Below are 16,081 nucleotides of genomic sequence, written 5' to 3' on the forward strand. Positions count from 1 at the left end.
GGGGTGCAATCTGGGATCCCTGGATATACTCTGCGATCAGTCTCGGGTGACTGGTTGCACTCTGGGATCACTCGGTGCACTCTGAATTCACTCTGGTGTCACTGGGACCATTGTGATATTACTGGGGACAATCTGCGCGGTACTTGCTGCCATTTCGAACAAGACGACTGCCGTACTCGCCGCTGATTTGTCCAAGATGGCTTCGGTACTTTGGGGCAATTTTGACCAAGGTGACCACCATAACCAATACAACTTGTTGTTGTTGTATTTGCAGTTGTTGCGGTGCTCTAAATATAAAGACGACAACTCTGGGATCACTCAGGGGTGACCGATGCCACCCCCAGAGGGGTCCAACCAAGGCCTTCTTCTCTGGAGGGGACTGATGGAGGCCAACGTCAGAGCGGCTGACTGACACCTCCCCCAGAGGGGACCGACCAAGCCTTCCCAAAAAGGGGACTAACCGAAGCCTCCTCTCCAGACTGGACTCGAGGCCGCCCCCAGAGGGGACTGACTGAGGCCTCCTGCAGAGGGGACCGACCAAAGACTTCTCCAGGGGTGACGAAATGAGGCCTCCTGCCAGACCTCCTCCACAAGTTGCACCCAAACAGGGCCCACGTGAGTTCGGTCTGTTTATTGCCCTGGGGTTAAATTTCCTCTCTGGGCCCTGGTTTTGGGGCCTCGGTTTAACATGTTCCTGTTTGATTGTGACCGTTGTGATTTAATCAGGTTAAAGCCTGGGGTTAAAGTAGCCCGGCCTGCAATGTTATACAAACATGTTAACCCAGTGTGAGACAAACAGGGGCTGAGAGGAGATTAACGTCTGAAACATGAACCCCTGTACGGGCTTCGAGGGTTTGTTATAATTTCAAAATGATGCTTGTGTTTCAGGGAGATGCGATAACTTTGAGGGTTCTGAGCGGCCATTTGAGGTGTTTTGATGGAATAAATGAGGAGAAACTGTTTCCAGTGGCAGGGGGTCGGTAACCAGAGGACACAGATTCAAAATAATTGTCAAAAGAGCCAGAGGTGACATGAGGAAGGATTATTTTTATTATGCAGCGAGTTGTAATGATCTGCAATTCACTGCCTGAAAGGGAGGTGGAAGCAGATTCAATGGTAACTTTCAAAAGGGAATGAGATAATTCCTGGAAAAGGAAAACTGGGTTGGCCACGGGGAAAGATCAGGGTAATGGGACTATCTGGTTAGCTTTTAAAAAGTGCCGACACCGGAAAGATGGGCCGAATGTCTTCCTTTTGTGATGTTTCATTCTGTGATTTTGCGGCAGGCTCACGTTGATCATTTTGGGGCAGTTGCATGGCGGCCATTTTAAGTTACATGTCGGGAGGCCATTTTGTGGGGTCCCAGCTGAGCTCATTTGCTCACAGTCCGTCTCATCATTTTGTGTGAACTGCACATCCAGTCTCCCGAGTAAGACCCCCCCCCCCACAACACACACACACAGAGTTCACTGGACCAAACAGTCACATCTGCAATGCCGCTTGGAGGAGGAGGGATGTAATTTCAATGATCTTTTATTCAATGATTTACGACACTAACACCATTTTTAAAAAAAATAACAAGACCAGGCCTGAGCTGAACTAAGCGGTGGAGTTTTATGAACACAGCACACAGACAACAACTTACATTTATATTGCACCTTTATGGGAGTAAAACATCTGAGGGCGCTTCACAGGAGCGAATCCTATTACACCGAGCAACCCAAGGAGGTCATGGACAAGTGTGAAAAACCTTGGTGAAAGAGGTAGGTTTTAAGGTGCGTCTCAAAGGAAGAGAGGGACATGGAGAGGTTTAGGGAGGGTATTCCAGAGCTGAGGGCCCAGGCAGCTGAAGGCACGGCCATCAATGGTGGAGCAATGGCAGTGGGAGATGTGCCAGAGGCCAGAATTGGAGGAAAGGGGAGGATTTGTCGGGACACTTGTTGCAGAGTCCGAATCCTCACTGGAAGAGACACACACTGTGCATTAGGAAACAAGTTACCTTGGCCCCTCCTGTCTGTACATTGAACAAATGTCCCACTGCAGCGCACACTGAGCCCCACCCTGGGCCCTTCCTGGCTGTTCATTCACCCAGTTTCCCACTGCAGCCGAGACTGAGCCTCAACCTGGTCCCTTCCTGTCTGTACATTGACCCAGTGTCCCACTGCAGCCCAGACTGAGCCCCACCCTGGTCCCTTCCTGTCTGTACATTGACCCAGTGTCCCACTGCAGCCCAGACTGAGCCCCACCCTTGGCCCTTCCTGTCTGTACATTGACCCAGTGTCCCACTGCAGCCCAGACTGAGCTCCACCCTGGGACCTTCCTGTCTGTTCATTCACCCAGTTTCCCACTGCAGCCCAGACTGAGCCTCACCCTGGACACTTCCTGTCTGGACATTGAACAGTGTACCACTGCAGCCCAGACTGAGCCCCACCCTGGGCGTATCCTGTCTGTGCATTGACTCAGTGTCCCACTGCAGCCCAGACTGAGCCCCACCCTGGGCGTATCCTGTCTGTGCATTGACTCAGTGTCCCACTGCAGCCCAGACTGAGCCCCACACTGGGCCCTTCCTGTCTGTACTTAGACCCAGTGTCCCACTGCAGCCCAGACTGAGCCCAACCCAGGGAACTTCCTGTCTGTTCATTTACGCAGTGTCGCACTGTAGCCCAGAGAACGCCACACCCTGGGGCCTTCCTGCCTGCACATTGACCCAATGTCCCACTGCAGCACAGACTGAGCCCCACCCTGGGTCATTCCTGTCTGTACACTAACCCAGTGTCCCACTGCAGCCCTGAGTGAGCCCGACCCTGGGCCCTTCCTGCCTGTACATTGACCGAGTGTCCCACTGCAGCCGAGACCAAGCCCCACCCTGGGACCTTCCTGTCTGTTCATTCACCCAGTTTTCCACTGCAGCCCAGACTGAGCCTCACACTGGACACTTCCTGTCCGTACATTGAACAGTGTCCCACTGCAGCCCAGACTGAGCCCCACACTGAGCCCTTCCTGTCTGTACTTTGAAACAGTGTCCTACAGCAGCCCAGACTGAGCCCCACCCTGGACCATTCCAGTCTGTACATTGACCCAATGTCCCACTGCAGCCCAGAATGAGCCCCACCCTGGTCCCTTTCAGTCTGTACATTGACCCAGTGTCCCACTGCAGCCCAGACTGAGCCCCACCCTGGGCGTCTCCTGTCTGTGCATTGACCCAGTGTCCCACTGCAGCCCAGACTGAGCCCCACCCTGGGTCCTTCCTGTCTGTTCATTCATCCTGTGTCCCACTGCAGCCCAGACTGAGCCCCACCCTGGGCCCTTTCTGTCTGTACATTGACCCAGTGTCCCACTGCAGCCCACACTGAGCCCCACCCTGTGTCCTTCCTGTCTGTTCATTCACCTTGTGTCCCAGTGCAGCCCCGTCCGTGCCCCACACTGAGCCCTTCATGTCTGCACATTGACCCAGTGACCCACTGCAGCCCAGACTGAGCACCACCCTGGGCCCTTCCTCTCTGTACATTGACTCAGTGTCCCACTGCAGCCCAGGCTGAGCCCCACCCTGGGCCCTTCCTGTCTGTACATTGACCCAGTGCCCCACTGCAGCCCAGACTGAGCCCCACCCTGGGCGCTTCCTGTCTCCACATTGACCCAGTTTCAGACTGCAGCCCAGACTGAGCCCCACCTTGGGCCCTTCCTGTCTTTCATTGACCCAGTGTCCCACTACAGCCCAGACCGAGCCCCACCCTGGTCGTCTCCTGTCTGTGCATTGACCCAGTGTCCCACTGCAGCCCAGACTGAGCCCCATCCTGGGTCCTTCCTGTCTGTTCATTCATCCTGTGTCCCACTGCAGCCCAGACTGAGCCCCATCCTGGGCCCTTTCTGTCTGTACATTGACCCAGTGTCCCACTGCAGCCCAGACTGAGCCCCACCCTGTGTCCTTCCTGTCTGTTCATTCACCCTGTGTCCCACTGCAGCCCCGTCCGTGCCCCACACTGAGCCCTTCATGTCTGCACATTGACCCAGTGTCCCACTGCAGCCCAGACTGAGCACCACCCTGGGCCCTTCCTGTCTGTACATTGACCCAGTGTCCCACTGCAGCCCAGACTGAGCCCCACCCTGGGCCCTTCCTGTCTGTACATTGATCCAGTGCCCCACTGCAGCCCAGACTGAGCCCCACCGTGGGCGCTTCCTGTCTCCACATTGACCCAGTTTCCGACTGCAGCCCAGACTGAGACCCACCTTGGGCTCTTCCTGTCTTTCATTGACCAGTGTCCCAATGCAGCCCAGACTGAGCCCCACCCTGGGCCCTTCCTGTCTGTACATTGACCCAGTGTCCCACTGCAGCTCAGACTGAGCCCCATCCTGGGCCCTTCCTGTCTGTACATTGACCCAGTGTCCCACTGCAGCCCAGACTGAGCCCCACCCTGGCCCCTTCCTGTCTGCACATTGACCCAGTGTCCCACTGCAGCCCAGACCCAGCCCCACCCTGGGCCCTTTCTGTCCGTACATTGACCCAGTGTCCCACAGCAGCCCAGACTGAGCACCACCCTGGGCCCTTCCTGTCTGTACATTGACCCAGTGTCCCACTGCAGGCCAGACTGATCTCCACCTTGGGCCCTTCCTGTCTGTACATTGACCCCGTGCCCCACTGCAGCCCAGACTGAGCCCCACCCTGGGGCCTTTCTGTCTGTACATTGACCCAGTGTCACACTGCAGCCCAGACTGAGCCCCACCCTGTGTCCTTCCTGTCTGTTCATTCATCCTGTGTCCCACTGCAGCCCCGACCGTGCCCCACACTGAGCCCTTCCTGTCTGCACATTGACCCAGTGTCCCACTGCAGCCCAGACCCAGCCCCACCCTGGGCCCTTTCTGTCTGTACATTGACCCAGTGTCCCACTGCAGCCCAGACTGAGCACCACCCTGGGCCCTTCCTGACTGTACATTGACCCAGTGTCTCACTGCAGCCCAGACTGAGCCCCACCCTGGGCCCTTCCTGTCTGTACATTGACCCAGTGTCCCACTGCAGCCCAGAATGAGCCCCACCCTGGGCCCTTGCTGTCTGTACATTGACCCAGTGTCTCACTGCAGCCTGGAATGAGCCCCAACCTGGGCCCTTCCTGTCTGTACATTGACCCAGTGTCCCACTGCAGCCCAGATTGAGCCCCACCCTGGGCCCTTCCTGTCTGGACATTGACCCCGTGTCCCACTGCAACCCAGACTGTGCCCCACCCTGGGCCCTTCCTGTCTGTACATTGACCCAGTGTCCCACTGCATCCCAGACTGAGACCCACCCTGGTCCCTTCCTGTCTGTACATTGACCCAGTGTCCCACTGCAGCCCAGACTGAGCCCCACACTGGGCCCTTCCTGTCTGTACATTGACCCAGTGTCCCACTGCAGCCCAGACTGAGCCCCACCCTGGGCCCTTCCTGTCTGTACATTGACCCAGTGTCCCACTGCAGCCCAGACTGAGCCCCACACTGGGCCCTTCCTGTCTGTACATTGACCCAGTGTCCCACTGCAGCCCAGACTGAGCCCCACCCTGGGCCCTTCCTGTCTGTACATTGACCTAGTGCCCCATTGGGGACCATCCAGCCCCGGATTTCCGGCAGAATCAGCGCTGTGGGACCGGGTGACTGAGTCTCGTGACCCTGTCGCTGGGCCTCTGACGTCACAATGGGAGACGACGCTCGCTCAGCTCGAGCTGGAAACCGTTAAAGGGCCGTTTGGATTTCAACCTGGAGCGCGGCCGGTTAAAGGGGAGGGACAGAGAATCGGCCAAAAATATTCATATGATGAGACCAGGAATGGCAATAAATTGAAATGTTCATATCATGAGACCAGTAATGGTAATAAATTGAAATGTTCATATAATGAGACCAGGAATGGTTATAAATTGAAATGTTCATATAATGAGACCAGGAATGGTTATAAATTGAAATATTCACACTTTCACACTCAGTCCGGGTCTGGATTCCCGCAGTGACTCCAGGTGTCTCTTTCCGTTTGGACTGAACTGATTCCCCCACAGCCTGAAATAGATTAAAGATTAAACAGGAAATAAACAGATTGAACAACAGTGTAAATAACAGGGAGACTGGGGTTAATATTTCAATAATAATTACAGACAAATATTACCCATAAAAGGCACTGAAACGCATTGATATTTTAATTATTATATTAAACATTAACACAAACACTCACCCGATCCACTCCAGACTCCTGCAGGTCAGTATGAGGGAGCGGAGAGTGGGGACAGATCGGTCTGTGAAGGAGTTTGATCCCAGGGACAGACCCGTCAGTGACCGGTTTGTACTGAGAGCGGAGACGAGATAATCGGTACAAGAATCTGTGAGACCGACATCATCCAGACTGGGGATCAGAGAGAGAGAAATGACAGGAATCATGGTAAATCCACAGTATTTATTTGTATTACTACTTGTACTGACATTACTGTACCGTGTTCGGCATCCAGTTATTATAAACACAATCTCACACAGTCTGATACTTACCCCAGTTCCTGTATTTTACAGTCTGGCTTCCTCAGAGCCGCAGACAGTAGTTTCACTCCTGAATCTCCTAGTTTATTATAACTCAGGTCCAGAACCGTCAATGACCGGTTTGTAGTGAGAGCGGATGCGAGATCCTTGGTACAATAAACTGTGAGATCGTTATCCCATAACCTGGAGAGAGAGAGAGAGAGAGAAATAGATTACAGCAATCAAAGAAAATTCCCAGTATTTATCTTTTTTTTTTATTCGTTCACGGGATGTGGGCGTCGCTGGCGAGGCCAGCATTTATTGCACATCCCGAATTGCCCCTTGAGAAGGTGGTGGTGAGACGCCTTCTTGAACCGCTGCAGTCCGTGTTGTGACGGTTCTCCCACAGTGCTGTTAGGAAGGGAGTTCCAGGATTTTGACCCAGTGATGATGAAGGAACGGCGATATATTTCCAAGTCGGGATGGTGTGTGACTTGGAGGGGAACGTGCAGGTGGTGTTGTTCCCATGTGCCTGCTGCTCTTGTCCTTCCAGGTGGTCGAGGTCGCGGGTTTGGGAGGTGCTGTCGAAGAAGCCTTGGCGAGTTGCTGCAGTGCATCCTGTGGATGGTACACACTGCAGCCACAGTGCGCCGGTGGTGAAGGGAGTGAATGTTTAGTGCGGTGGATGGGGTGCTGATCAAGCGGGCTGCTTTATCTTGGATGGTGTCGAGCTTCTTGAGTGTTGTTGGAGCTGCACTCATCCAAGCACTGCACTCATCTGTGGTATTATTACTTACTGCAGTTTCTGTAGTTTACAGTCCGGGTTCCTCACAGCCGCAGACAGTAGTTTTACTCCTGAATCTCCCAGTTTATTATTACCCAGGTTCAGAACCGTCAGTGACCGGTTTGGACTGAGAGCGGAGGAGAGATCATCGGTACAAGAACCAGTGAGACCGTTAGCCCATAACCTGGAGATCAGAAAGAGCAAGCCAGAGACAAGTCGAGATAACAGGATTCAGAGTAAATTCCCAGTATTTATTTAAATTATTATTACTATACTGACATTAATATACCGTGATCAGACATCCAGTTATTATAAACACAATCTCACACAGTCTGATACTTACTCCAGTTTCTGTATTTTACAGTCCGGGTTCCTCAGAGCCGCAGACAGTAGTTTCACTCCCGAATCTCCCAGTTCATTTCTCCCCAGACTAAACACAACCAGACAGAGAGTGAGAAACAAACTGAATCCAATCCCCGATCTGACACAATTTCTCTCTGATATTACAGGAAGCACTGAAAAACCTTCAGGAAATTATTAACCAGATTTCCCTGTCACTGACAATGAATCTCACTCTGTCCAACTCCCCATATATTCAGGGACTGTCAGTAAATGTATTTAATAAATAAAGTGCTGTCTGTGTGAAGCCTTCAAATGTCCCTCAGTCCGGTCTCATTCCCTGATGATCAGAATTACCCTCCTGGAGGTCAGTGACTTGTCCCGTCATGTTTTGGGAAACTTGTCTCATTTCTGCTGCTTCTTAAATCCCAGATTTTATGTTAATGGGGTGATTTTCCCCAAATTAAATGATAAAGTGGTGATTACCTGTACTTTGTGCAGTATTATATTTATCTGTATAATATCTCGGGGTGAGTTATATTGTGAATCGGTACTAACGGCTGCTGTAAAATCCATCCCCCAGGATTTTATGTGACAAGGAGAGTTTATTCTGTCCTTTTACATGTTTTAAATGTTTCTTTACTGCTCGTTTGTAGGGGAGGGGAGTCTCTCTCTTTATTCCCATTATACTCGCTCCACATTTATTTAAGGTGTTACGGGCCCGACAGTTACTGGGGAATTTTCTGAAGTTCCCTCCCCGAGCGGGACCTCACACACAGGGGGCAGATTATGGGAAATTCCCGGGTTCACTGCCTCTGGTTAACCCAGGAGCCTCCCGCTGTGTGTGAGGCCCCACCGCTGGCCGGTGTGTGTCTGTACTCGTGGGCTAATACCCCACAACCCGTTAGATTTCAACCTTTTTAACCGGCAGATTTTAGTTCCCAAATCCCACTGAAGTGTCGGCCTGGATTAGTGAGCGAGGGGCCTGAATCCACGACCTTCTGACTCAGAGGCATGAGTGCTGCCATCTGGGTGAAGAGATGGTGGATGTATTGGAGAGTGCAAAGGGCTGGGTCATTGATGAGTTATGATAACGGACCGACATCCTGTGGGGAAAGCTCAGCTCGCCCACTGGCGGTTGACTGCCCGAAAGCTGTGTTTTGCTCTTTGTTAATGAATGTTTGGTGTTTCTGCTTCCATCTCCTAAACACGTTGACAGTCCGGTGACTGTCACTTGCCCCCACACCTCGGTAAGAGGGTGGGATACTCCGTCACACAGACTGCTGCAGTTAGTGTCGGTCTACGTGTAAGTCACAGTGAGAAGGAGCCTCTTCAATGGACGTATCTCAGGCAGTGAGAAAAACAGCAATAAATATCGTTTATTGCAATTAAATTATCAGACTCTTTCAGTGACCTGTATTTACTGATCCGATAAAGACTCAAAAATCCCTACTTGTTCACAAGATTCCATTTTAGATTCTCCAGTCCTTCGGGAATTATTAATCGATCATCTTATCATTTGTCATATTTGTGTTGAATCTGCTTCTCTCTGGTTTAACTGAACTGTTTGTTTCCCTTCATTACGGAGCAACAATACAATCCGTGACTGTTCCACAATTGGCCTAACAGTTAGAGACAAATAAATAGTTACCTCAACTCCCGGCATTTGTGCAGTGCGGGTCCCAGCCGCTGGAGTCCTTCACACCGAATCGAACCGTATTCTAGATTGAGGTGTTTTATTGTATCACAGAGTCCAATAACACGAGACAGCACCGCACAGTCAATCGGGGTCAGTCGTAATCCATTAAATCTGAGTGTTTCCACAGATCCCACTGTGACCCGAACCAGTGTTTGATTCTGAGACTCAAACAGGTAGTGGAATGTGTTCAGGAGGTCCCTTTGACCAGTTTCACTCTCTGTGTTTCCAATCTCTCCTTCAACCTTCTCCTTCACCCAGTCAATCACTCCGCAGATTGTTCGATGAAGAAATGGACCCAGAAACTCCTCCAGGGGCCGAGCTGACTGTGAGGAGGAGAGACCAACAACAAAACGGAGAAATATCTCAAATCTCCCATCTTCCTTGCTGTGGGCTTCACTGAGGAGTTTCCGGATGTCACCAGGATCTGGAGTCAGGAATTGTGCGAGTGCGGCTACAAACTCTTGGATGGTGAGGTGCGGGAATGTGTAAACCACACTCTGGGCAGAATCATCTCTCTCCAAAAGTTCCATCATGAACCCAGACAGGAACTGGGAAGGTTGCAGATTGTACTTGATCAAATCTCCATTTCTAAACACAATCTTCTTCTCGGAGACTCCAGTGAAGGCCATCTCACCGATCTTCAGTAACACATCACGGGGGGATTCAATCTCTCGGCCATGGTTTTTCAGAATGTTGTAAATATAGTAGGAATATAGTTGGGTGATGGTCCTGGGAACTCGCTGCTGTTTCCTGTCTCTTTGTGTGAAGAAGGGACCCAGTGACAGACCGAGGATCCAGCAGTAGGAAGGGTTGTAACACATGGTGTACAGGATCTCGTTCTCCTCCACATGTTTGAAAACAGCTGCTGCCACCGCCTGATCTTCAAAAAACTTGTTGAAATATTCCTTCCGTTCTTCACCAACAAATCCCAGGATTTCAGCCCAGACACTGATCTCAGCCTTTTCCAATAAATGTAATGCAGTGGGGCGGCTGGTCATCAGCACTGAACATCCTGGGAGCAGCTTGTGCTGTATTAAACTGTACACAATGTCAGACACTTCGCACCAGTCTTCAGGATCTGTGCAGATGTACTGAGGTTCTGTATTTCTCCGATTGTCAGCAAAATCGATACTGTCCTTGAATTCATCTAAACCATCGAATATAAACAGTAATCCCTCTGGGTTCTTCCAGAGCTCTCCCAGAATATTCCCAAAGTAAGGATACAGATCCAGTATCAGATTCCTCAGGTTTATTCTACAGCTAATAGAGTTCAAATCCCGGAATTTAAAACTGAAAACAAATTGAAAGTGTGGGTATATTTGCCCAGTGGCCCAGTCATAAACAATCTTTTGTACCATTGTTGTTTTTCCAATCCCCGCGACTCCGCTCACTGCTGCTGAACTCCCAGATTTGAATTTTCTCTTGGAAAAACTGCTCTGGAACAGTTGATCAGTTCGGATTTTTTCCAGTTCTCTCCGGAGATGTTTCTCTCTCCACTCTTCATGATCTCGGCCTCTTGCCAGCAGTTCGTGTTCTACAAGTGTCCGATCTCGAACAGTAGAAATGACCGTTAGCTTAGTGTATCGAGTGACCAGCTGGAAAATCTTAACCTTCTCCTTTATTAGGATCGTGTTCACTCTCAGTGTTTCAGTTTGGACCCGGAGTGTTTCCTTGTGTTTCTGTTGAACATCTTCAATTCGAACAGACAGAAAGTGGTTCTCAATGTTAGTTCTATTAGCATAAAACCAAATTCTCAATATTACTTTACTCTTCAGTAAAATGTTGCGAGATTGAATTCACAGCTTCAATAGAGGTGCGAGCAGGAAATTAAACTCAGTTACTGAAAACCTCGCTTGAAAGTGAACAATGGCTGTGAAAAGTTTCAAATCCTCACTTGATTCTAATATTTACTGATCATGGAGATTTCTGTGAAAGTGATATTTTCCCTCTGATGGTTAATATTATCAGCCCTGGCCTGAACCATGTACATCTCATTAAAATCCAAATGTGATTCTGGTTATACGAAACTGGATTAACCTATAAAACCATCAGAGGTGCTAACCTTCTGCGGAAATGGGAAATATGTTATTGTGTGCATTGGGAGAGGGACATACTGTGAGTTGACAGAAGTCCCACTGTTATTGTATCAGATCTCGGGCAGGTTATCCGGGATATTGTGGGCACTGGGAGAAGGACAGACTGTGAATGGACAGAAGTTCCACTGTTATTGTATCAGATCTCGGGCAGGTTATCTGGGATATTGTGGGCACTGGGAGAGGGACAGACTGTGAATGGACCGAAGTTCCACTGTTATTGTATCAGACCTCGGGCAGGTTACCTTGGGTGTTGTGTGCACTGGGAGAGCGAAAGATTGAATAGACAGGAGTTAAGTTGCTTTTGTTTTCGGACTCGGTGGGGTTATCTGGGATATTACGTGCATTTCTATCGTCACCTGATCACAGGTAAAGTTTACTGCCATTCTGAAGTTACAGAGGGGAATCAGAAAGATGAATTAAGGTATTGGAGTTTGGGTTGTGGGAAGGCTGACGGGGTTTGATGTATTTTGTTTGGGCAAGAAACTTCGGAATTGAAATGTTTTAATGGAATTCCCAACATTAGTAAGGACATAAGAACATAAGAAATAGAAGGAGGAGTAGGCCATACGGTCCCTCGAGCCTGCTCCGCCAGTCAATCAGATCATGACTGATCTACCTCAAATCCACTTTCCCGCTCAATTCCCTTATCCACTGATTCCCTTAGTGTCTAAAAATCTATCGATCTCAGTCTTGAATACACTGAATGGAAACAGGAAACAGGCTCACAAACAACAAAATAATTAATAACGGAGAAGGGAAGTCAGGGTAATTTTCTCACACAAAGGGCCAGAGAAACTTGGGAAGGACACTAAAAGGGCAGTGTAAGTGGGGTCAAGACATAATTGAACGTGTTTCTGTGGATACACTGAGAGGAGGGGTAGTTGGTGTCATCTCTCTTAGGGACAGGCTTATTTGGGCCAAATGGCCTTTTCCTGTCTCTAATCATTCTCCTGTTACATTGTGTTTCAGAAATTGTCAACAATTTTTCAGCAGTTTTACAACTACATTGAATGTGTTTTTCGAACAGTCCTTTCATATCACCGATTAGAATTAGAATTACTGCCCACATCACTCAGTGTGATGGTGGAGCAGAAAACATTCACAGTTCATTTCAACTGTTCTCCAAATAATTATACTCCGTTATTTCATTTTGGTCTGAATTTCGTATAATGCAGGTTTGGGAAATTACAAATCTGTTTCCATTAGTCATTCCATTGGGTCTAAAAAGACCCCTGAGTTAAAGGACCATTCTTTGAGCAGAAGAAGGTTCTCTCTTTCACTGCCATGAGGAAGTTAACCCATAACTTCCGAATTACCCTGATAATTGTCTTTCCCTCCACGGATTAATGATCCATTGTGTTAACATCTTCTGAGATGAGATCGAACAATTTGCTATCTCATTCTGTGCTGTGAAATGATAATATTTTAAAATTTCGCATTTCTCCACCTCTTTCCCTCTAGTTGATGCTGGGCAGATTTCTGCGGGGGGGGGGGGGGGGATGGGGCTGGCGCCTGCTAACACTTAACATCTGGCTCAAGGCACTGCTCATTAAATTTGAGGCCAGAGCATCTGTGCGGTGCATAGGCGTAGTGTGTGGGATTCACAATGCAAAAGGTTCCTGCCAGGTAAGTATGGGGATTCGCAGTGTATCAGGATCCTTCCAGACGTGTATGGGGATTCACAGAGTATCCGGAACCTGTCAGGTGTGCATGGGGATTCACAGTGCATCAGGATCATACCAGGTGTGTATGAGGATTCACAGTGTATCAGGATCATACCTGGTGTGTATGGGGATTCACAGTGTATCAGGATCCTGCCAGGTGTGTATGGGGATTCACAGAGTATCCGGAACCTGTCAGGTGTGTATGGGGATTCACAGTGCATCAGGATCATAACAGGTGTGTATGAGGATTCACAGTCTATCAGGATCATACATGGTGTGTATGGGGATTCACAGTGCATCAGGACCCTGTCAGGTGTGTATGGGGATTCACAGTGTATCAGGATCCTGCCAGGTGTGTGGGGGGCTTGACAGTGTATCAGGATCCTGCCAGGTGTGTATGGGGATTCACAGTGTATCAGGACCCTGTCAGGTGTGTGTGGGGATTCACAGTGTACCAGGATCCTGCCAGGTGTGTCTGGGGATTCACAGTGTATCAGGATCCTGCCAGGTGTGTATGGGGATTCACAGTGTATCAGGATCCTGCCAGGTGTGTATGGGGATTCACAGTGTATCAGGATTCTGCCAGTTGTGTATGGGGATTCACAGTGTATCAGGTTCCTGCCAGGTGTGTATGGGGATTCACAGTGTATCAGGATCCTGCCAGGTGTGTATGGGGATTCACAGTGCATCAGGATCCTGCCAGGTGTGTATGGGGATTCACAGTGTATCAGGATCCTGCCAGGTGTGTGGGGGGCTTGACAGTGTATCAGGATCCTGCCAGGTGTGTATGGGGATTCACAGTGTATCAGGACCCTGTCAGGTGTGTGTGGGGATTCACAGTGTACCAGGATCCTGTCAGCTGTGTATGGGGATTGACAGTGTATCCGGATCCTGTCAGGTGTGTATGGGGATTCACAGTGTATCAGGATCATACCTGGTGTGTATGGGGATTCACAGTGTATCAGGATCATACCTGGTGTGTATAGGGATTCACAGTGAATCATGATCCTGCCAGTTGTGTATGGGGATTCACAGTGTATCAGGACGCTGTCAGGTGTGTATGGGGATTCACAGTGTATCAGGACCCTGTCAGCTCTGTCTGGGGATTGACAGTGTATCCGCATCCTGCCAGGTATGTCTGGGGATTCAGAGTGTATCAGGACCCTATCAGGTGTGTATGGGGATTCACAGTGTATCAGGACCCTGTCAGCTCTGTCTGGGGATTGACAGTGTATCCGCATCCTGCCAGGTATGTCTGGGGATTCACAGTGTATCAGGATCCTGCCAGGTGTGTATGGGGATTCACAGTGTATCAGGATTCTGCCAGGTGTGTATGGGGATTCACAGTGTATCAGGTTCCTGCCAGTTGTGTATGGGGATTCACAGTGTATCAGGATCCTGCCAGGTGTGTCTGGGGATTCACAGTGTATCAGGATTCTGCCAGGTGTGTATGGGGATTCACAGTGTATCAGGATCCTGCCAGGTGTGTATGGGGATTGACAGTGTATCAGGATCCTGCCAGGTGTGTATGGGGATTCACAGTGTATCAGGATCCTGCCAGGTGTGTATGGGGATTCAGAGTGTATCAGGATTCTGCCAGGTGTGTATGGGGATTCACAGTGTATCAGGATCCTGCCAGGTGTGTATGGGGATTCACAGTGTATCAGGATCCTGCCAGGTGTGTATGTGGATTCACAGTGTATCAGGATCCTGCCAGGTGTGCATGGGGATTCACAGTGTATCAGGATCCTGTCAGGTGTGTATGGGGATTCACAGTGTATCAGGATCCTGCCAGGTGTGCATGGGGAGTCACAGTGTACCAGGATCCTGCCAGGTGTGTATGGGGATTCACAGTGTATCAGGATCCTGCCATGTGTGTATGTGGATTCAAAGTATATCAGGATCCTGCCAGGTTTGTGTGGGGATTCACAGTGTACCAGGATCCTGCCAGGTGTGCATCGGGATTGACAGTGTATCAGGATCCTGCCAGGTGTGTATGGGGATTCACAGTGTATCAGGATCCTGCCAGTTGTGTGTGGGGATTCACAGTGTATCAGGATCCTGCCAGGTGTGTGTGGGGATTCACAGTGTATCAGGATCCTGCAAGGTGTGTCTGGGGATTCACAGTGTATCAGGATCCTGCCAGGTGTGTATGGGGATTCACAGTGTATCAAGATCCTGTCAGGTGTTTATGGGGATTCACAGTGTATCAGGATCCTGCCAGGTGTGTATGTGGATTCACAGTATATCAGGATCCTGCCAGGTGTGTGTGGGGATTCATAGTGTACCAGGATCATGCCAGGTGTGCATGGGGATTCACAGTGTATCAGGATCCTGCCAGGTGTGTATGGGGATTGACAGTGTATCAGGATCCTGCCAGGTGTGTATGGGGATCCACACTGTACCGGGATCCTGCCAGGTGTGCATGGGGATTCACAGTGTATCAGGATCCTGCCAGGTGTCTGGGGGGATTCACAGTGTACCAGGATCCTGCCAGGTCTGCAAGGGGATTCACAGTGTACCAGGATCCTGCCAGGTGTGTTTGGGGATTCACAGTGTATCAGGATCCTGCCAGGTGTGTACGGGGATTCACAGTGTATCTGGATCCTGCCAGATGTGTACGGGGATTCACAGTGTATCTGGATCCTGCCAGGTGTGTATGGGGATTCACAGTGTATCAGGAAACTGCCAGGTGTGTATGGGGATTCACAGTGTATCAGGATCATACCAGGTGTGTATGAGGATTCACAGTCTATCAGGATCATACCTGGTGTGTATGGGGATTCACAGTGCATCAGGACCCTGTCAGGTGTGTATGGGGATTCACAGTGTATCAGGATCCTGCCAGGTGTGTGTGGGGCTTGACAGTGTATCAGGATCCTGCCAGGTGTGTATGGGGATTCACAGTGTATCAGGACCCTGTCAGGTGTGTGTGGGGCTTCACAGTGTATCAGGATCCGGCCAGGTGTGTATGGGGATTCACAGTGTATCAGGAACCTGTCAGGTGTGTGTGGGGATTCACAGTGTACCAGGA

At 50.0% G+C, this 16,081-nt stretch overlaps 1 protein-coding gene across 4 annotated transcripts in view; it reads right to left on the minus strand.

The window, feature by feature from the left end:
• Positions 1-1,517: 1,517 nt before the first annotated feature.
• The window catches only part of LOC137315449 (NACHT, LRR and PYD domains-containing protein 3-like), a 75,587-nt gene continuing 61,023 nt past the window's right edge, over positions 1,518-16,081 (minus strand). For all 4 annotated transcript variants that reach the window (XM_067980129.1, XM_067980130.1, XM_067980132.1 and 1 more), the window contains 6 exons: positions 9,240-10,977; positions 7,593-7,679; positions 7,263-7,433; positions 6,499-6,669; positions 6,191-6,358; positions 1,518-6,018 (listed from right to left, as the gene is read on the minus strand). In XM_067980129.1, coding sequence (XP_067836230.1) covers positions 5,931-6,018; positions 6,191-6,358; positions 6,499-6,669; positions 7,263-7,433; positions 7,593-7,679; positions 9,240-10,977 — 2,423 coding nt within the window. In that variant the 3' untranslated portion in view covers positions 1,518-5,930. The remainder of the gene's footprint in view (positions 6,019-6,190; positions 6,359-6,498; positions 6,670-7,262; positions 7,434-7,592; positions 7,680-9,239; positions 10,978-16,081) is intronic.

This window comes from Heptranchias perlo, unplaced genomic scaffold, assembly GCF_035084215.1.
Source record: "Heptranchias perlo isolate sHepPer1 unplaced genomic scaffold, sHepPer1.hap1 HAP1_SCAFFOLD_55, whole genome shotgun sequence".
In the NCBI taxonomy this organism is placed as follows: Eukaryota; Metazoa; Chordata; class Chondrichthyes; order Hexanchiformes; family Hexanchidae; genus Heptranchias; species Heptranchias perlo.